Source organism: Pongo pygmaeus, chromosome 9, assembly GCF_028885625.2.
Source record: "Pongo pygmaeus isolate AG05252 chromosome 9, NHGRI_mPonPyg2-v2.0_pri, whole genome shotgun sequence".
Lineage (NCBI taxonomy): Eukaryota > Metazoa > Chordata > Mammalia > Primates > Hominidae > Pongo > Pongo pygmaeus.
In genome coordinates this window covers 109,297,114-109,318,637 of record NC_072382.2, presented here as the reverse complement: position 1 = coordinate 109,318,637, position 21,524 = coordinate 109,297,114, and the positions used below count along the sequence as shown (strand labels likewise).

The following is a 21,524-nucleotide window of genomic DNA, read 5'->3' as shown; positions in this document are numbered from 1 at the left end:
ATAGATAGACAGATAGATAGATAGATTAGATAGATAATCTCCCACAAAAAAGCTCTTTGGTGCTCTCAAAAATATTTAAGAGTATAAAGAAAAGAGAGAAGAGGAAAAATTTCAAGGCCACCTATTATTCAGATTCTGGGAAAATGCTTTAATGTTATATCAAAACTTCTAGCAGCATTATTAACCAAAAAAAAAAAAAAAAACGTGAACTGACATGAGTTTCTTTTTTGCTTTTTTTTGGAGACGGAGTCTTACTCTGTTGCCCAGGCTGGAGTGCTGTGGCGTGATTTCGGCTCACTGCAACGTCCACCTCCTGGGTTCAAGTGATTCTCCTGCCTCCGTCTCTGGAGTAGCTGGGATTACAGGCATGCACCACCACACCTGGCTGATTTTTGTATTTTTAGTAGAGGCAGGGTTTTACCACATTGGCCAGGCTTGTCTCAAACTCCTGACCTCAAGTGATCTGCCTGCCTCAGCCTCCCAACGTGCTGGGATTACAGGTGTGAGCCACCACGCCCGGCCAAGTTTCATTTTTTAGGTCTCACCTATAACAGGAGTGAGAGTAAACATTATCATGTAGCTGGAGGAAGGAATATCAGTAATGTTCATGAATAAACCTCAAAATGTATTATTATCTTTAAGAGTTACCAAAAGTAATGTCAATTAAAATCAATTTTATTAATATATTACTGGACAATCGTACATTTTAAGCATCATACTCTTTACTGCTTAATAAGCTGGTTCTATTTTTTAAAGTTTTCTGTAGAAAGATAGATTCAGCACATATCATTACTTGAGAGAGATGCTGAGACCCATAATTGTATAAATATGTAATGCTCAGACTCTTAGTTTTTTCTAATAGAGATGGGCATGTAAGCAAGTTTACTATTTAGACTTATATCTTCATTACCGACAGGGTATAAACACAAATGTAAAATTTCCTTACTACTATTTCAGAAATAATTCAATTTCTAAATTGCTTATTCTACATTACAAGGCTTAAATGAAACAGTAATACACAAAATACCTTGCTAAATCAAATTGCCACATATCTGACACAGTATAAAACATAATATTCAATGACAGAAAATACTAATAAAAGCTGTTATTCATTTTACTAATGTTATTTTATACATTAAGCTAATACTACTTACTATTCACATTATACAATATTTTATGTTAGTGCCACAACAGGTAAATTTGATTTGTCTAAAGGGCGAGAGAAAAAGGGTAAAAAGATAGGCGGTAGATCCTCATGCTTGAAAGCAAAATATCAAGCATGAATATACAAAATCTCTTTTTAAAGAATTCATATAAGAATGTGCCAGTGCCCTGCATTCATCAAAACACAAACTGGCCGGGCACGGGGGCTCATGCCTGTAATCCCAGCACTTTGGAAAGCCAGGGAAGGTGGGTAACTTCAGGTCAGGAGTTCGAGACCAGCCTGGACAACATGGTGAAACCCCATCCCTACTAAACATACAAAAAATTAGCCGGGTGTGGTGGCCCGTGCCTGTAATCCCAGCTACTTGGGAGGCTGAGGCAGGAGAATTGTTTGAACCCAGGAGGCGGAGCTTGCAGTGAGTTGAGATAGCCCTACTGCACTCCAGCCTGGGCACAAGAGCAAAACTCTGTCTAAAAAAAACAAAAAACAAAAACCAGAAACTGAGATCATCAGAAAAGACTAAATGAGACCAGGTGATCGTCATCGGGGAAAAGTTTTTTTTAAAAAATCCTTTAGAGGGCCGGGCACGGTGGCTCACGCCTGTGATCCCAGCACTTTGGGAGGTAGAGGCGGGTGGATCACGAGGTCAGGAGATCGAGACCATCCTGGTTAATGCAGTGAAACTCCGTCTCTACTAATAATACCAAAAACAACAACAACAACAACAACAAAAAAAAACATTAGCCGGGCATGGTGGAGGGCGCCTGTATTCCCAGCTATTCGGGAGGCTGAAGCAGGAGAATGGCTTGAACCCAGGAGGCGGAGCTTGCAGTGAGCCGAGATCGCGCCACTGCACTCCAGCCCGGGCGACAGAGTGAGTCTATCAGAAAACAAACAAACAAACAAACAAAAACCCTTTAGGAACTGATTTGGTTACTGACACAATGAAGGGAAAAAAGGGGAAAAAAATGTAAAGTTGTCACATTCATTTGAATAATAATGTGAAGTCATCTCAGGGCCCTGCACAACTAAAAAATATCTTGTTTTGGCTGGGTGCGGTGGCTCACGCCTGTAATCCCAGCACTTTGGGAGGCCGAGGCGGGCGGATCATGAGGTCAGGAGCTCGAGACCATCCTGGTTAACACGGTGAAACCCCGTCTCCACTACAAATACAAAAAATAAGCCGGCCGTGGTGGCGGGCGCCTGTAGTCCCAGCTACTCAGGAGGCTGAGGCAGGAGAATGGCGTGAACCCGGGAGGCGGAGCCTCCAGTGAGCCAAGATCGTGCCACTGCAGTCCAGCCTGGGCTACAGGGCGAAACTCTGTCTAAAAACAAAAACAAAACAAAACAAAAAAAGTATATATATATATCTTGTTTCATCGAGTGAGTGCAGCAAGATGGCAAAAGCAGGCACTTCATTTCCGTAGGTGGGTGATAAACCTCACTCATTAGGTGAATGCTTATAGCGTGGGATGCTTAGTAAATGCTTAGTAAAACATTTGAATAATGAAATGCTTTTTTTTTTTTCTTTGGAGACAGGGTCTCACTCTGCCACCCAGGCTGGAGTGTAGTGGCATGATCTCAGCTCACTGCAACCTCTGCTTCCTGGGTACAAGGGATTCTTGTGCCTCAGCCTCCCAAGTAGCTGGGACTACAGGTGTGCACCACCATGCCCAGCTAATTTTCGTTTTTTGTTTTTTTTTTTTTTTTAGTAGAGACAGGGTTTTGCCATGTTAGCCAGGCTGGTGTCAAACTCCTGACCTCAAGTAATCCACCTGCCTCGGCCTCCCGAAGTTCTAGGATTACAGATATGAGCCACCGTGCCTGGCCTGAATAATAAAATGCTTAAAAAAGAAATTTCATTTTAATAATTTTATGGATCATGAGAGACTAGACAAATGGCTAAAAAGTGTTCTTAATTAAGTTGTTAATCTTCAGATGATGGCACTGTGGTCATGGCAGAGGGCATGGCAATGCTGAGGTGGACCAGGCTGGGCACCTGGCCTGATGATTCTTTTGATGAAATGGGCAGTACGCTAGCTGTTCAGCAGTATATGCCACAGAACATAAGAGTGAAGATTGCTCCAATACTGACAAAAATCTTGAGTCACCTGAAGGCCAAGATGCAGGTATATGGAAGTATGAACATTTAAGGCAATTCTGCCTTGAGCTAAATGGACTTGCTGTCAAACTTCAGACTGAATGCCATCCAGATACTTGTACTCAAATGACAGCAAGTGAACAATGGATTTTTCTTTGTGCAGCTCATAAAACTCCAAGAGTGTTCTACTACAGACTATACTAGACAGAGACTTGATGGTGCTGTGTCTTCTGAAAAGTAGTAACTATTTCCCCAGCAGGGTTAGTATAAAGGAATCATCTATAGCAAAACTTGGACCAGCATACTTTAAGATTTCCAGAATATTTTCACATGCTTTTTTTTTTTTTTTTTTTCCTAGATGGAGTCTCATTCTGTCACCCAGGCTGGAGTGCACTGGTGTGATCTCAGCTCACTGCAACTTCTGCTTCCCGGGTTAAAGCGATTCTCCTTCCTCAGCCTCCTGAGTAGCTGGGATTACAGGTGCCAGCCACAACGCCCAGCTAATTTTTGTGTTTTTAGTAGAGATGGGGTTTCACCATGTTGGCCAGGCTGGACTCGAACTCCTGACCTCAAGTGATCTGCTGGTCTCGGCCTCCCAAATTGCTGGGATTACAGGCATGAGCCACTGTGCCTGGCCACATGCTTCTTTTTATTACCCCAGATATTGGATGAATATGAAAACAAAACATTTTTGTGTCATTTTGTATCACTAAGTTTGTGATAAAAGAAAATTTGATGTCCAAGGATAACCTGATTGTACCAGTTTTAGAAGAGGAAGTTCAGAATTCAGTTTCTGGAGAAAGTAGCATGAAGGGGAATCACAAAGAAAAATATACCGATCACATGATTAACATTAATTATGTACAGTATGTATCATTTTAGAACCATCAATCATGTATCCATATTCTAGCTTCTTTGTTTAGTATAGTTGTCTGCTGTGTTTGCCTTTTACAATGGGAAAATTTTTTAAAGTTATTCATAAGCTGTATATTCACCAGTGTGGCACTCATTATTTTTAAATAAGATTAGTATTGCCGGGCACAGTGGCTCACACCTGTAATCCCAGCACTTTGAGAGGCTGAGGTGGATCACGAGGTCAGGAGTTGAAGACCAGCCTGGCCAAAATGGTGAAACCCCGTCTCTACTAAAAATACAAAAAAAATTAGCTGGGTGTGGTGGCAGGTGCCTGTAATCCCAACTACTCGGGAGGCTGAGGCAGAGAATTGATTGAACCTGGGAGGTGGAGGTTGCAGTGAGCCGAGATCACGCCACTGCACTCCAGCCTGGGTGACAGAGTGAGACTCCATCTCAAAAATAAATAAATAAATAAGATTAGTATTATCTGTTTATAATGTCTGTTAATAAAAGAACTTACAGTTTGGTAAAATTGCTGCTAACCAAATATTGGATTACAATCCTCATCAGACAAACCCATCTATTAAAAAATGAGCGAGGGGCCACGTGCGGTGGCTCAGGCCTGTAATCCCAGCACTTTGGGAGGCCAAGGCAGGTGGATCATGAGGTCAGAAGTTCAAGACCAGCTTGGCTAAGATGGTGAAACCCCGTCTCAACTCAAAATACAAAAATTAGCCAGGTGTGGTGGTGGGCACCTGTAATCCCAGCTACTTGGGAGGCTGAGGCAGAGAACTGCTTGAACCCGGGAGGCAGAGGTTGCAGTGAGCTGAGATGGCACCACTGCACTCCAGCCTGGGTGACAGAGTGAGACTCCGTCTAAAAAAAAAAAAAAAAAAAAAGAGTGAGCTCATACAATCCATTTACTAAAAAGGTAGTAATGTTTTCCTTTGATTTTACCTCTGAGTTGAGATATTCTAAATTCTGTAGTACATAGTTCCATCTTACCTGAAATACTTTTATCTCATTTTGGGAAATGAGTTTTTAATATGCATATAGGATTATGTATAATCTAAATGTAAGTGCAAATGAAGCATTAGTAATACTTAAATAATCTTACTCTGCTACATAAAGTATATTCTAGGCTAGCATACTTGGACAGGACTTACCTTCCTGCACCAGTGGACTGTTACATATAAGAGGATGATGATAAGGCATGTAAATGATGTTCCCACTGGAAGCCTGCCCTGTCTGCCTTTTCTCATTTCCCTTAACTCTCTTCTCCAACTAGTTTAGCTGAAAAGCTTTCACCAGACTGTGATTTCACAGTGGCTTATGCCTGTTTATATTTGTATTAGTTGCTTACAGATTATACCTCATATTAGCAATTACATTACACTATAGGAAAAATGTATTGGCATAGGTTCTGGCATATCTTGGTTTTACTAAATTGTGGTAACTACTTAGAAAACAAGTTATTAAACTAGTTTGATTCTTCCTGTTAGAGAGAGAGATATATATATACATTTTTTTTTCTTTTTTCTTTTTTGAGACAGAGTCTTTCTCCGTCACCCAGGTAGAAGTGCAGTGGCATGATCTTGGTTCACTGCAACCTCTGCCTCCCAGGCTCAAGCGATTCTAGTGCCTCAGCCTCCTGAGTAGCTGGGACTACAGGTGTGCACCACCACGCCTGGCTAATTTTTGTATTTTTAGTAGAGACGGTGTTTCATCATGTTGGCCAGGCTGGTCTCGAATGCCTGGCCTCAGGTGATCCACCTGCCTCGGCTTCCCAAAGTGCCTGTTAGTAATATTAACATTTTCATCTAACCATCTAGGCAGCATTAAATAGGACTGAAGAAATATTGTAGTATTTATTTTATATCCCCTCTCCACAAAATTTATGTTTGAATTGTATGCACACATGAGATTAATTGCAATAATTCACAGGTTTTAAGGGTGTTGATGAATGGTCACACATTTACTGGACTTTGTTATAATTCAGTGTCCTAATAATGATTCAAATGCAGATTGAATAATTTTATGATCTATTGAATGCTGTTTTTGATAAAGCACAGAAGGTTTTAGTGCTAAACTGATTTTAATGAGGCACTCAGGGTCAAAAAATTGTTCATGTTGTGACCAAAGTATTTAAATCCTTCTTTTGAACAGATTTAACATGAGGAACTTCTTTTTCGTTAAAAAGGTTATTTTGAAATTAAGACAAAAATGTATTCATCTTAATTTTTTTTCAGACTTAGGTTATAGTGTATTATGAGACAAGAATGTACAGCAAAAATGTGGGACTCGTAGTATACTGAGGGTATGTCTAAATAGTTTATGCCTTTCCGAGCCTGCCAGTCCTTTTGGCTTTGAACAGTGCCCAGCAGCCATAGTCATTATTGTGCCCCTTAAGAATTCTTATGTCCACAGTGAAAGGAATGTTGACTTCGAAATTATGCATTTATATTAATGGTATTGTAAACCAATGGGAATAGTAATTTTTAAAACAAACTTGCTAAATATTGAGAGGCTAAACCAGTAGGTTAATAACTATATGTAGCAAACAAAATTGTCAAACTTATTTTGGAAGATGAAAGCCCATTATGCTAAAATACTTTTATGAAGTACAATTATCTGTATATTTCCTATTTAAAAAAAATCCTTGAGCCAGGCGCTGTGGCTCATGCCTGTAATCCCAGCTACTCAGGAGGCTGAGGCTGGAGAATTGCTTGAACCCGGGAGGTGGAGGTTGCAGTGAGCCAAGATTGCACCACTGCACTCCAGCCTGCGTGACAGAGTGAGACCCTGTCTCAAAATAAATATGTATAAAATAAAATAACCTTGAGCTATTTCGATTCTCTTCCAATAGGTAAGCTCTTCCTTGAAAAAACAAGAGTAGGGGATGGGGTGCTCCTGAAGGATGAGGTCATGCACTAGGAAGCCAACTTCAGATCTCAGAAACGGTGGTGGGCTTATGGTGGGGACTCTGAGGAATCCACTCATCTAAGACTGTGCCACTGGGAGTAGTTATTACAAAGCCACCTGCGAAGTGGAGGAGACCAGGGGCTAGGAAAAGTGATTCCTATAGCAGAAGACAAGAAACAGATGTGGAGACTGCACTCTGAGTCAGACTGTTACCCATCACAGCCTGCTTTCTCTGCTGAACTCTCTTCACTGTGAACTGAAGCTTTACACAAGTTTATTTGAACACTTCTGCCTGGTCTCGAACCCTCTGCAGGACAGAAAGGGAAGGCGATTCATCTGCCCTCGAGCCAGAGCATTCGAGGAGAAGCAGCTTCTCACCAAGGTCACCATGGGATTGTCTCTTTCCATCAGGAGAGGGTCTTTATTCTGGACTTTATGTTTTTCATTAAGTGCATGAATCCACCTAGAATTTTGTCTTCATTATTAATTTGGTTGGAACACTTTTAATAGAAATGTCTATATAAGTGATTCATATGGACAGTGATATTATTCAATTTCATCCCAGGCTATGTTCAAATGATCATAAAATCTAGATTTTTAAAATACTTTAGAACTCTAGTAACACTGATAATGCTCTCCTATGCTTAAAAAGCCAAGCACTTAAACATGTGGCAATACTATATATGACCTGTGCTTAGAAACTAGGGGTCAGCAAACACATTTTTACATTTAACTTAATTTAATTATTATTATTATTATTTTTTAGAAGGGTCACACTCTATTGCCCAGGCTAAGCACAGTGGTACAACCATAGCTCACTGTAGCCTTGACCTCCTGGGCACAAGTGATCCTCCTGCCTCAGCCTCCCAAGTAACTGGTACTACTGGTACTACAGGTGCACATCACCATGCCCAGCTATTTATTAAAAAATTTTTTGTGGAGATGGGGTCTTGCTATGTTGCTCAGGCTGGTCTTGAACTCCTGGGCTCAAGTGATCCTCCTGCCTCAGCTTCCCAGAGTGCTGGGATTACAGGTGTGAGCCACTGTGCCTGGGCACAAACTTTGTAAAAGACCAGTTGACAAATATTTTAGGCTTTATGAGCCATATGGTCTCTCTTCTAAGTACTTAACTTTGCCTTTAAACTAGGATAGCAGCCATAGCAGCCGTAAACGCCATACATAAATGCATGTGGCTGTACTGCAAATATTACTTGTAAAATGGGTGGTATGCCAAATTTGGTTTGCAGGCCTTGGTTTGCTGACTTTTGCTCTAAACAGTTCTGTGAAGTAGGTAACAAGGGTATTATTACCCATTTTAAAGATGAAGAAGCTTAAGCTCAGGCAGTGAAACACAAACCATGGGTCAGCCCTGGAAAGACAAATGCAAACAAGATGTGGTTTGTCTCTCAAGACCTAGTGCAGTGTGGTAGCTCAGAGCCCTTAGCTACTACGCTATGTGAGCTCGCATAGCCACTTCACTGCTCAGCTTCAGTTTCCTCATCTGAAAACTGAAGATAACAGCAGTGTATCACCACAAGGCTACTGTGATAATGAAATGAAATAATGCCAGAAAACACTGACTGTAACAATTGGCACATACTACACACTCCATTAATGTTTTATTATTTCTGATTTTATCATCATACTTGAAACTTGAACAAACGGAAGAAGAGAACAAAGATTCCCACTCCTAAGTTTGCTTGGGGAGCTAGTGAAGATTTCAAAATTCATTGAGTAAGGATTTAAAAAACGAGCTGGCTTCTGCAGTGAGAATAATGGGTAACAGAGGGAACAGCATGAACAAATTCCTGGGCATATGGTATGGCACGACTTACTCTGGGTCATGGTGAATGGCAGAGCATGGCAGAAATGTACTATATGTGATGAGGATACAGGAGCTGTAGCTTCATGAAATACACTGGAAAGCCTCCAAAATGCCATGCTAAGATGCGTGGGCTTTCTACTATAGGACATAGCCTGAAGTTTCTAGTCTAGGGAATAACAATGAATATATCTGTGTTTTGAGAAAAAAAAAATCCCTCCAACAGTATTTTAGATGATGCGAGAGAAGAATCTAATGGTTACTGGCATAATTAAAAGGCTGGCACAGCCCAAGTTGGAGATGATGGCTAGAATAAGGCATTGGGCATGGAAAACATTTCAAAGATACCTTAGGGTGCTGTATGGATAAGATTTAGTGATTTTTTTTTGGTTGTTTGTTTTGAGATGGAGTCTTGCTTTGTCACCCAGGCTGGAGTGCAGTGGTGCGATCTAGGCTCATTGCAACCTCCGCCTCCTGGGTTCAAGCAATTCTCCTGCCTCAGCCTCCCGAGTACCTGGGATTACAGGCATCTGCTACTATGCCCAGCTAATTTTTGTATTTTTTAGTAGAGACAGGGTTTCACCATGTTGGCCAGGCTGGTCTCGAACTCCTGACCTCAAGTGATCCACCCGCCTCAGCCTCCCAAAGTGCTGGAATTACAGGCATGAGCCACCACACCTGGCCAGATTTAGTGATTTTTGAAGATGAAGAATATGCCCCAATTGGATTGTAAGCTGCTTGAGGGCAGAAATGATGCCTTTCCCCAAAGTACCTAATGCAGTAATGAACAGCCCTGAGTTTATAATTTACTAGATGTGTGAATCAGAACCTGAGCTAAAATGCTTATAGTTTTCTCATCTGTAAAATAAAGATAGCCATCATTTACTTGCCTATCTCATATAGCTGACAGTTTAAATGATAACACATAATCTAATCATAACCACAGATAAAAGTCATATACAAGTTCTCGAGATGTAGCTAAAGAACTATAATAATTCATGCATTCACTCATATTTGTTGAAAACCTATTATGTGCCAGCACACATACAACAGATCAGCTAAAGATGGTGCCTAACAGGCACCTGGATGTCACTCATTCTGAGGGAACCTCAGCTATTCTAATAAATTGTTGAGGCTCTTGTGACTATCTGTTAATTACAACACCTCTTTTCTCTGTCACCTCTTATTTCCTATGTTTGGGTAATTTTGTTGAACTACCTCCATCAGAAAATGGTCAGAAAAAAAAAAGGCAATATAAAGAGATAAAATTCAGTCAGCAGGTTAACTAAACTTCAGCAGGGCGAAAAGAAAGAAAAACTATTGCCAAGAATGAGGCATCTTTAATTTTTAATGATTCACATCAGATCCAGCACTAATTAACAGAGACAAATGAGTCATCTGCTTAAGTACTTACATACACAAAAACATACACTCCTTCACACAAAAACACAACAGGATACATTTTTGAAATTACGTCTTCTGTTGACATTTTTCAATAAAATAAAGGCAGCTAAACAAATGTTTTCTTACAGTTTTGTTACTGCCTTTTTGAATTCTAGGAAAAGGCAAGGAGGTACCCTAAAGCACTCTAATTCTAAAGAAGCATCTATTTTCAGAAATGAATTTATAAAACATTTCAGCTAAGTATGTAGTTCTAAAGGGTAGTCTTAATTATTGTGGGGTCTTAATTTCTTTGCCCCAAACTCAGTGTTTTGAGGGAAAGTTTTATTGATGTTTCTTAATATACCATCAGATCCTGTAAGATTTTTAAGGTTTTGCTTTGACAGCCAGGAGTATTCATAACTCCACATTATTTCTCCAGAAGTTCTAGTGTGCCAAATATAAACCTTTACCTCTTCTAATACTCTCTAAGTTACATGCATAAATAATCAGCATTAAGATCTTGGGTAATTTCCCAAGAGGGCCATTGCTGAAGCAGAAACCAACTTTATCTTCTCTGATGTGTATTAAAAGTCATAAATGGGAATCCCAAGTCACTCTTTGACAAATGCTATTTCACCTGTTGGCTTTCAACACTTCTTAAACAATCTAAACTTAAGCCAAATATGACAGCCCACAGAAATCACCTCTGTTGCTTTCTCAGATTACAAAAGAAAACTGGCTTTGCACTTAACTTCTCACAGGAATTTTCTGATGAAAAATTTACTTCCAACACCTGAACCAGCAAGAAAACTTGATCTTACCAACCAGTTAGGTGCCCATGTCTGATCTATCTTTGTACCCCTGATGTCCAGAGCAGTGCCTAGCACATAGCAGGTGCCTGGCAAATGTCAGCTGACTTAGATGAAGAACTGAAATGTGTTCAAGCACTAACCTTCAAAAGCATTTCTTCATGTTGGGGATTATCAGAATCATAGGGCTCTCTACGCAGTTTTTCCACATCTGCAATAAGGTTCCTGTACCCAACGATTTGCAGAAGGCAAGCCTGAAGAGAGATTCCCAGCCTAGGGTGTTCAAAAACAGAAGAGACACACAAGGAAGAACAGGGCATTCACTTTGGCATTTGTTCACTTGATGTATGCATTATAGAACTTTTCATATTAATATAATATTCAGGAAATTGCTCAAAGATGATCTATTTAATAGAAGCACAATTCTTATTAAATCTCCACATGGACAACTGTAGAACCTGGCTAAAATTTGCCTCGAAGTCGGACTTTTTCTAAAGCAAAATTGCAATGGTATGGCTTAAAAATAAGGGATTTCTGAGGCCAAGATGGGAGGATTGCTTGAAGCCAGGAGTTCAAAACCAGCCTGGGCAACAAAGCAAGATCCTATCTCTACCAAAACAAAACAAAACAAAACCAAAACCCACAAGGGATTTCTTTATGCAGGTTACTTGAAATTATAGGTAATACTGGGCTCTTAGGGATTATATAGCACCCCCCTAGGTGGTCATATCAGAATTACTTTAGAAAGATGTGTGGAAGAGAATGAGGATGAGGACAACAGAAAAAGCCCTTAAGGGCTTCAAGGAAAAAAAATCAAAACAAAATGAAGTGAAACAAAATAACAGTAACAATACCACCTCCACTTGGGAGTGTCCTCCTCAGGGGAGACAGTGCTAAGAGGGTAGTTACAACTTTACAAGATGTTCTATTACATTCTGACCGCTGTAGTTGTCTGAACACTTTTTCTTATGCTGCTTTCTTATGCTGCTTTGCTTATTACAAAGTGGTTCAAATTCTGTTCTCTGAGCAAATTTATTTCCACCTTTCCCCTGCCATGACTATTTAAGATAGTGAGTCTTCTAATCTCTAGGGAAAAGAGAAATTTTATTTCTTCAATTCCCTCTCATGGGACATGGCTTTCAGATGTTTTATTTTATTTTTATTTTTTATGTTTTGAGACAGAGTCTTGCTCTGTCACCCAGGCTGGAGTGCAGTGGTACAATCTTGGCTCACTGCAACCTCTGCCTTCTGAGTTCTAGTGATTCTCCTGCCCTAGCCTCCCGAGTAGCTGAGATTACAGGTGCCCACCACTATACCCAGTTAATTTTTATATTTTTTAATAGAGACGGAGTTTCGCCATGTGTGGCCAGGCAGGTCTCGAACTCCTGACCTCAGGTGATCTGCCTCCCTCTGCCTCCCAAAGTGCTGGGATTACAGGCATGAGCCACTGTGCCCAGCCGGTTTTCAGATGTTTTGTGATCGTTCTCAGTCCTCTCTGAATGTACACTATTTGAATAACAGTACCCATAAAGCATCTCACTAGAACAGAAAACAATCTGGCAACTATAACACACAGAGGATCATTACTTTCTGTGATCAGAATGCTGTTTTCCCTTTCTACAGCCTCTAAAGTAATGTAGAATCTAAAGGTCTAAAAGTAGTACTTCACGTTTATTTTTTCCTCCTACATTCTTTAGAGTCATGTATTTTCTGTGGTTCAAAAATGGCTGAACATTGGCAATTGCATATGATAGTCTCCAATCTAGTCTTTTGTCTTGTTCACTCATGGACTTTGAGCATGTTTGAGGTGGTGTGGTGGTGGTCATTATAATCATTGTACATCATCATTTTTTTTTTAGGGGTAAATGACATGCACAGATGTTAAATCTCAAGTTGAGGACAACAGAACTTAGAACTGTGTACCCGCTCCAAACATACAGGACAGTCAGACAACCTAGGAATACTGAACTTTAATAAAGTCATATTCAGTGAATGGCTTTCATCATTACTTGTTACCATAGCACCAAATAACTAGGTCAGATATTAAAATTTAGGAAAGGGCACCATAGCACTAGTCACCCAGAAAGTCAGTGTAGGATGGAGAAGAGAGTTAATTTTGAGGGAAAGAGGAGAATGGAAGGAATATAAGAGGCAGGAATAAGGAAAGTCAACCACATTTTCTCTGGCCGGGCGCGGTGTCTTACGCCTGTAATCTCAGCACTTTGGGAGGCAGAGGCGAGCGGATCACGAGGTCAGGGGTTTGAGACCAGCCTGGCCAACATGGTAAAACCCCATCTTTACTAAAAATACAAAAATTAGCCAGATGTGGTGGCACGTGCCTGTAGTCCCAGCTACTTGGGAGGCTGAGGCAGGAGAATCGCTTGAACCCAGGAGGCGGAGGTTGCAGTGAGCCTAGACTGTGCCATTGCACTCCAGCCTGGGCGAAAGAGCAAGACTCTTGTCTCAAAAAAAAAAAAAAATTAAAATAAATAAATAAATTTTCTCTGTCATAATTTTTAGTGCCACCATAAGCAGCACTTAAAAAATGTAATTAAAACAAGTGAGGTTAATAGTAGTAACAGTTTGGTAAGTTATAAAGTGTTTTCCCCATCTTTAAGCTATTTGTTTTCTCAGAAAACTATTTAATTTTTTTATGTCAGAGCTTATCAATGTTGCTCTGGAAAAAAGGCACTAGAATCCACACGGAGATTTTTTAAAAATATACTACAGGTTGAGTAACCCTTATCTGACATGCTTGGGACCAGCAGTGTTTCAGATTTTGGAATATTTGCATATACATAACGAGATATCTTGGGGATGGGACACAAGTCTAAACATGAAATTCATCTGTGTTTCATATACAACTTATACACACAGCCTGAAGGTAATTTTATACAACATTTTTAATAATAGATGCAATCTGTCACATGAAGTCCACTATGCCATCTTCCATTTGTGGCATGATGTCAATGCCCAAAAGTTCCAGATTTTGGATTTTCAGATTAGGGATCCTCAACCTGAACCTAAAAGGGTCTTTTAAAAAAATGAGAACAAGAGAATGGATGGCAAAGAAATGCTCTTGAATGCACCTTATATAACTTTCATAGAAAAGATTTGCTATTAAATCTAATCCAATCTCTAAACATGATTACAGGACTCATATATCCCTCTTGCCAGTTGTAGTCTTAAATTTTTTGTTCAATCTTAATTATAATGAATTGCCTTCTTATCACCTTCCCAGAAGAATAAAATATATGTTAGAAGGTTTCAAAAAGACATTTACTATATAAGTAAATTAACCTTTGGTAGCTGAATAGGCAAAAGGCAGCTAAGGAACTGAAGTGGCTGCCGAAGAACGCTACGGAGACCAGGCGAAAATGGAGTTTTTGTGATGAGCCCCTGGATAGCTAGTATCTAAAATCCTTCCAAGAGATAGACCTATGCAAGTGTGCTCTGAAATTCCCTTCAGCTACAGTTCCTGTAATTATTAATAAAAGCCTTTCTCAAAGGTAACATCTGAAGTTCTCAGACATGAACATCTAAAAGACAGTTTGATTGTTACCAACATAAAACCTTCTCTAAATATATCTGCATTTGGAATTTATTCTACCCAGTGTCCTCAGTGCAAAATTTTACTGAAAAATTGCTGTACCCAGTGGAAAACATAAAGCTAATTTTAAATGTCAGGAACATTGCCAAATGCATTTTAATACTTCCAAGATGAGAGGAATAAATTATGAAGTTCTGAAGTCTTCATATAAAAACCATTTCTTCTTCCCACACATGCCCGTCTTCTTGACAAGCAGGTAGAAACAGTCTCCAAGATTCTCAGCCTGTCATAAAGTAATATTCATGAAGGAAGTGAAAGACTATTCTAGATGGAACAGAATCAGCTTAAGCACATTTACAATTTGAACATTTACTGTTAGCGTAAAACATAGGCATCAGATAGAGTGATTGTTGATGAATGGGCTCATCTTTCTCTATCGGGGCACCCATCACGTTTCTTACATTCTTTGCATCTCAGAAGCATAAGCCACAAAGGAAGTACAAAGTTGCTGCCATTTACAAACATGAAAAAGGTACTTTTTTTCTTTATTTTTCATCTGAAAGTCAAAACATGGCAGATGATTATTTTAGGGAGAGAGGGAGAAAAAAAAAGAGAGGAGACAGAGAAACACTAAATCTGTGGCCATGTGATTTGTGTTCTGTATTTCTGACATAAGAAACATATTCTTACTGTGGATTTACGTCAGGATTAATTTTTTTCAGTTCCATGATATCTTCTATAGTTTTTTCAATAGCGTCGGGGTGAACACTCACAGAAGTCTGCAACAGCTGGAAAACATGTTTCAATCACTTTCCTTTTCATTAACACCAGAGGCTTAATCAGTATCTACTAGGATAGAGGCTTCAAGCATTCGCTTAAGCTTCTATATGAAGATTTAAGTTAAAAGCAAAAGTTGATTTAGTGTATTTGAATTCTAATAAATTTGACATTTTCATGATGAGGGGGTAGTGCAATTTTCCTGATTACTTTAATCAGGAAAATACATACAATTTTTTTGGTATTGTTCTTACCATTTTCCTGTTTCAAGCTACCTATATTGAAATGTAATATTTTTATTTCCTCGCCCAACACAGTTTCTATTGTTAATGGGTATTATGTTTATGACTAAAGAGTGAGGCACATGAGGGAGATAGTCTTCAGGATGTCAAAATTAATAAGATAAAATTATCAAGAACCTTGAAAAAGAAAATAGGTTTTCTTTCTTATGTGGATGCTCCACTATGATACAAAAGCTAGCATAGTGGCTTCTTTGATGTTATTGAAAAATCTTCAGTATAATGTTAAATGATTTGGATATTGAGGAAATAGTAGGGAGTTAATACTGTTACTATGTTCAAGGAATATTTATTTTATGATTTGGGAAGAGGTATAAGAAAGGGTTCATTTGACAATGAAGTAATAAGTACTTCACAAACCTGCCTAGAAATTCACATACAGTGGCTGTTCTTATGTAAATAGTACAGTGGTTTGTAATGGGCAAATGATTATTTCTTCTCAGTTGGCAGTAGTTTTCCTAGCCAATGGTATATTTTGGTTTCTTAGAATTTTTACTTCTTATGATAGAGGTAAGCTTCCAAGTGAAAAAAAAAGCTGCTGAAAAATAATTTTACTTACCTTACTTTTAGAATCCCTCAGTGATGTTTCTGTGAAAGCAGTAACAAAGACAGTCATTCAAAGATTATTCTTTACACGTGATTTAGAATTACTACACTGAAAGATAACATCGTATCCTCCATCCTACCAACTCTATCTTTTGCTTACTTCTTTGTCTCAGGCTTACCGATTTTCATGGTTCTAGAAGCTCCCGGCTTGGTATTGTAACAGATCCGTTGTAGTTCACATCTTCCAGTTAGCTTCCTCATTACAAATTTCAGGCAGCGCCACAGAAATTTACAGTAAAAATACAGGCACACCTGGATCAACATTCTGTGAAAAACAAAAGACAGCACCCTTCCAATAGAACTCTGGAAGAGAGGAGAAAGCAGCCACCACCAGCAAGAAAAGAAGCCCAGGAGAAAATCAGGAGTTAGAAAAATCACTTTATACTTAACATATGTTTCTAGTCCCATGCTACTTTATTTGCAGTAGCTACACTTACTATGACTGTAAGAAACTCCAGAATTTTCTATTCTAGTAAATCTGATATTCCAACAAACTGAGGATGAAGCATTAGAATCTTTTCTTTTCCCTCCTTTGCCTGAAAACACCTTGGAAATAAATGAGTACCTTGAAAACAGAATCCTTTAATACTGCTTGTGTTTTAGGAGTCACCCCTCCCTTTGACGTGGGGGAAGAACATGCTCTCCTCTTTTGCCTCCATGAACAGCCTCTCAGCTTGCCCTTGTCCATTTCCAGCCCCTCCCTAGTGTCCTCCTCACCCTCCACCAATCCCACTATTTGATTCCTTCCCTTGCTCCCATTCTTTCCTCTCTCCCTCTGCTTTCCCTTAGGCATTGCAGACCTCCTTGAGGACTTGGTTGCGGCCACCTGCCTTTTCTGCTGACCTATCCTAACATTCCCTGGCCTTGTCAGAAGCCCTCCTCCTCAATTCACTGAACAAGCACCATTGACCTTTGATTTTCCTAGAGGTGACAACCTTCTGTGATTTAAGTGTTTCAAAAACTCCTCTTGAGAAGTTTGTTCTTGGCTCTTGCTAAATAAAGTTTTCTTTACTGTACACCCTACCTCACTCCAGCAATACCTCAACAAATGATGAACTATATTGTCACCAGTCATGTGCTTATTCACACATCTGTGGCCCATGTAAGTCCATCTTTTATGATGACTTTTAATTTTAAAAAGGTGAGTGCCTACTATTTTATGGTACGGTTCGGAATTTCAAAATGACTCAAGCTTTAGTGGTAAAGAGGACTTATTATCCAGGAACTTATATAGTCAACCTATTTTCTCTTTATACTGTACATCCCCAGGAGGCAGAATTATTTATATTACTTCCTTTTGGTGTCATTTGGAAAAGATTTTTCTTTATTCTCAAAAGTTCACTAATTCCTTCCAGCTCTAAAATAAGGTGATACATGGTCACTCAGATGTACTGGAGTAGTTAACTAGCAGCCTCTACAATGTGATCCATCCCTAAAAAAGAATCAAAACCTTGGCCGTGTTCCTTTCCTTAAATTGCTCTGGTTCCAATAGCTTCAACAGCCTTGTGTTAAAAATAAAAACTCAAACAGTCTGATTTGCACAAAGGCATGGAGTTTGTATCTTATAAATGCAAAGGAAATGGAAAGAAACCATACAAAACAACCAAGCTGCTGCACTGAGATAACATAATGGAATACTTTGCAGGCAACAAGATTATGTCCTAGAATATCTAATAACATGAAAATATCCATGACATGTTTATCAAGTAGAAAAAAGTTAAAAAGAAATATGTATGGGATAATCCACTTTTCCTTTAAAAAAGAAAACAAAAATTTTAATAGTAATGTATAAAGCAGGATACACAACAAAAATGTTAACAGTGATATTGATTGGTAATAAAATAATCAGTAATTTTAATTTTCTTTTTGATTAAGTACATTTTTATAATAAATATGTATTATTTTATTTAAAAAATGAAAATTATAACTTAAATTATGATGCATAAAATGATCACCAAAAGCCATTACAAAAGTGCATATAAAATTTCCATGTATAGTCAGTACAAAGTCAACCAGATTCTACGGAAACACAAAAATGGATTTACTATATTGTAAAGCCTAACATTCAACTGTTCTAGTCAAATATATCCTAAGATGTGTTAGGATTTAGTTTAACAGCTTCCAAAAAAAAAACACCCCAAAAAACAACAACAACAAAACCCAGTAGCCCTAAAAATAAATTTAGTGGGATATTTTAATTAGACAAGTGAGAGGATTTATAAAACCTCAGGGCTGGACGCAGTGGCTCACGCCTGTAATACGAGCACTTTGGGAGGCTGAGGCGGGTGGATCACGAGGTCAAGGGATCGAGGCCATCCTGGCCAACATGGTGAAACCCCGCCTCTACTAAAAATACAAAAATTAGCTGGGCATGGTGGCACATGCCTGTAATCCCAGCTACTTGGGAGGCTGAGGCAGGAGAATTGCTTGAACCTGGGAGGCGGAGGTTGCAGTGAGCCGAGATCGTACCCCTGTACTCCAGCCTGGCGACAGAGCAAGACTCTGTCTAAAAAAAAAAAAAAAAAAAAACCCTCACTCTCAGCTTGCTCTCTTGGAAAATGTTTTTCATTTTCTAACTACTGGATAGTTACGCCAAAAAAAAAAAAGATTGAGCAATATCTTGTTAACTGGTCCCCAGACAAATGGTAATGATATTAATTACTGGGATATATATGTATATACGTTAACATATTAATATATACTATTAATTACTAAGTCAAAGATAAAAGCTTTCCCTAATATCTGTTCCATGTGCAATTTTCAGGGAAGTCCACCCCATCTGTGGGCTTGCACCTCAAAGGAAGCTACCTTTTAAGTCTGTGTGGCAGAACTCTAGCACAAGTGGAACTATGTAATAATCCAGTTCTGTTTGTACTAAACCTTCCTAGAGAACAGGACCCTTAGGATCGTTCGTGGAGTGTCTCTGTATTCTTCCTATTTAGGTTCCAAGGTATCAAACAGAGCTTAAATTAAGCTACAAAAAGTTTTCCATGTGACCTCTGTATCAGGTCTACACAAAGAGGAGGCTTGAGACCTAGAAGTGTCATCTTAAGTGGCAGGAAGTGTCCATATCTAATTTCTCCCACTGGCATCCTCGTATATGAGAAAAATGGCTGTGTTACTGTTTTGCATCAAGACAGTCTTACATCAAAAGGAAGAAAAGACATCACATTCTGTTTGCTTTTATCTTTAAAAGAAAAACTTCCTTGATGATGTTCATAGTGTCAAAGACAGGAAAGCCAGGAGAAATCCACAGTAGGGGTTAGGGATGAAGCATCATTTCTTAGGGTTCACCACTCTGTGAAGTAAATCACATCTCTCTCACATAATCATAAACAATTTCAATTATGCACATTTGAATTATGAAATGGTATCTATACACTGCTTGTTCTTTCATAATTCCTAGGCCAACAGGACCTGATAATGCTACTTATTATCCAAGATATATTCTATTTTCTCCCCTTATTTTTCTAATGGGCCAACATGCCCACAAATATTTAATTAAAACCTCAGCTTGCTATGCTAGGTGCCATACTTTCTTGCTATGCTAGTTACTATATTTTTTAAATCCAGATCATGAGATCAAATTATGTTTTGACAGGTGTAATTTATTTTGTGTTTAGGTTATAAACCTGGTCCAGGCAGGTCATGGTCAGAGATGGAAACACCAGGGTGATCCCTTACTTTGGAAACAATATACAACTTGCTTCCTTATAAAAGGACCAACTCCTTAAAACCTCCATGTGAGCAACTCAGGCTGGCTGTTCACCATCAAATACTGCCAGGAGCTCACTTCTTAAATTATTTGGACCTATTTAAGTCCCTAAATCACAAAGTTTATGGAAAAAACTGCTGAGGATCAAAAGCAGAACAATAAAAATGATTAACCATTTTGAGAGAATGTTATATTGGCTTGACATGTTTACCCTTAAAAGGAAGCAATGAAGAAATAGATCTGTAAATGCTCTTGAGCTAATCAGTGGTTGGAAAGAAAGAAAGAAAAGAAAGAAAGAAAGAAAGAGAGAGAGAGAGGGAGAGAGAGAGGGAGAGAGAGAGAGAGAGAGGGAGAGAGAGAGAAAGAAAGAAAGAAAGAAAGAAAGAAAGAAAGGAAAGAAAGAAAGAGAGAGAAAGAAAGAAAGAAGGAAGGAAGGAAGGAAGGAAAGAAAAGACAGACAGAAAGAAAGAAAGAGAAAAGAAGGAAAGAGAGAAAGAAGGAAGGAAGGAAGGAAGGGGAAGGGGAAGGGGAAGGGGAAGCGGGGGACACGAGGGAAGGGAGGGACAGGAGGGAGGAACAGAGGGAGACAGGAAGGAAGAGATCAACGAAGGGAGAAAGAAAAGGTGTATCTGTTTCTTATTTGAGTTTAAGGATTTGGGGATTCATTGTACCCTTTCCTCCTTTTAATTTCATTTGTTTTATGTCCTTTTTTTTTTCATGACTGCATGCTTTGGGAGGAGGCATTTCAAATGTACCTGTGAGACAGAACCCACTTACTGTCTCTTGCACCAGCACAAATCTCAACCTCCTGTTTCACACCCTCTTCACCTTCTGAACCCTCTGCTCAGGGGGTTTATGGCTCTGCTCCTTTCCCTCCCAGGCTGAATCAGGAAACCAATAAGCTTAGTTTTAACTGGGCAATATTCGCTTTTCTTCTTCATAACACTAGACTTAGTTTTCTTCATTTTGATGGAAGATTCTTGACTCACTACTAAAAAAAATCTGTTAGATTTTGTAGAAACAACAATTAAATCCTCAAGACTAGATGGAGAAAATACTGATCACCACTTCCTCTTTCTAATAACTACATGCATAGGCAGCAGTTTTTTTGTTTATTTCTATTTTTTAATCACAGCTTTTTGATAGTGTTCCAGAAAAAGTTACTGTAGCTTCCTAAGATGAATGCCTTGCTTAAACACTGGGAGAATCTGATTCAATAATAAGAGCTACTACACATGCTCCATTTCCAATCTTTTCTGTTACTGCCTTTTATTAATATGCTGCAGAGTGATGTTTATGGCTGAGTTCACAGCAGTGTTCTTCCGTAAAGCAATTATGATCACGTTTATTATTTAACATTCATTTTCTAGTTTGAACCAGAATAGCCACCCCATGTAAATTATTCAAAATGGATCATATCTCTGCTACCAAACAAAAGCAACCTCTGGTCTTGTGGCGCTTTGTTAGAGGAATCCATTCAGGAGGGATGGGGCTTTCAAAACAGGAAATGCACCTAAAAC

General features: G+C 39.0%; 1 protein-coding gene and 1 pseudogene across 5 annotated transcripts in view; one reads left to right on the top strand and one right to left on the bottom strand.

The window, feature by feature from the left end:
• The window catches only part of ELMOD1 (ELMO domain containing 1), a 76,093-nt gene that overhangs the window by 20,411 nt on the left and 34,158 nt on the right, over positions 1 to 21,524 (bottom strand). For 4 of the 5 annotated variants that reach the window (XM_054440824.2, XM_054440825.2, XM_054440823.2 and 1 more), the window contains exons 3-6: positions 16,409 to 16,554; positions 16,243 to 16,271; positions 15,298 to 15,395; positions 11,201 to 11,330 (exon numbers count right to left, since the gene is read on the bottom strand). In XM_054440824.2, coding sequence (XP_054296799.1) covers positions 11,201 to 11,330; positions 15,298 to 15,395; positions 16,243 to 16,271; positions 16,409 to 16,554 — 403 coding nt within the window. Of the gene's footprint in view, positions 1 to 11,200; positions 11,331 to 15,297; positions 15,396 to 16,242; positions 16,272 to 16,408; positions 16,593 to 21,524 lie in introns of all 5 variants that reach the window. The other variant, XM_063671396.1, reaches the window with a different exon arrangement.
• On the top strand, positions 3,121 to 8,378 carry LOC129007580 (MOB-like protein phocein; annotated as a pseudogene).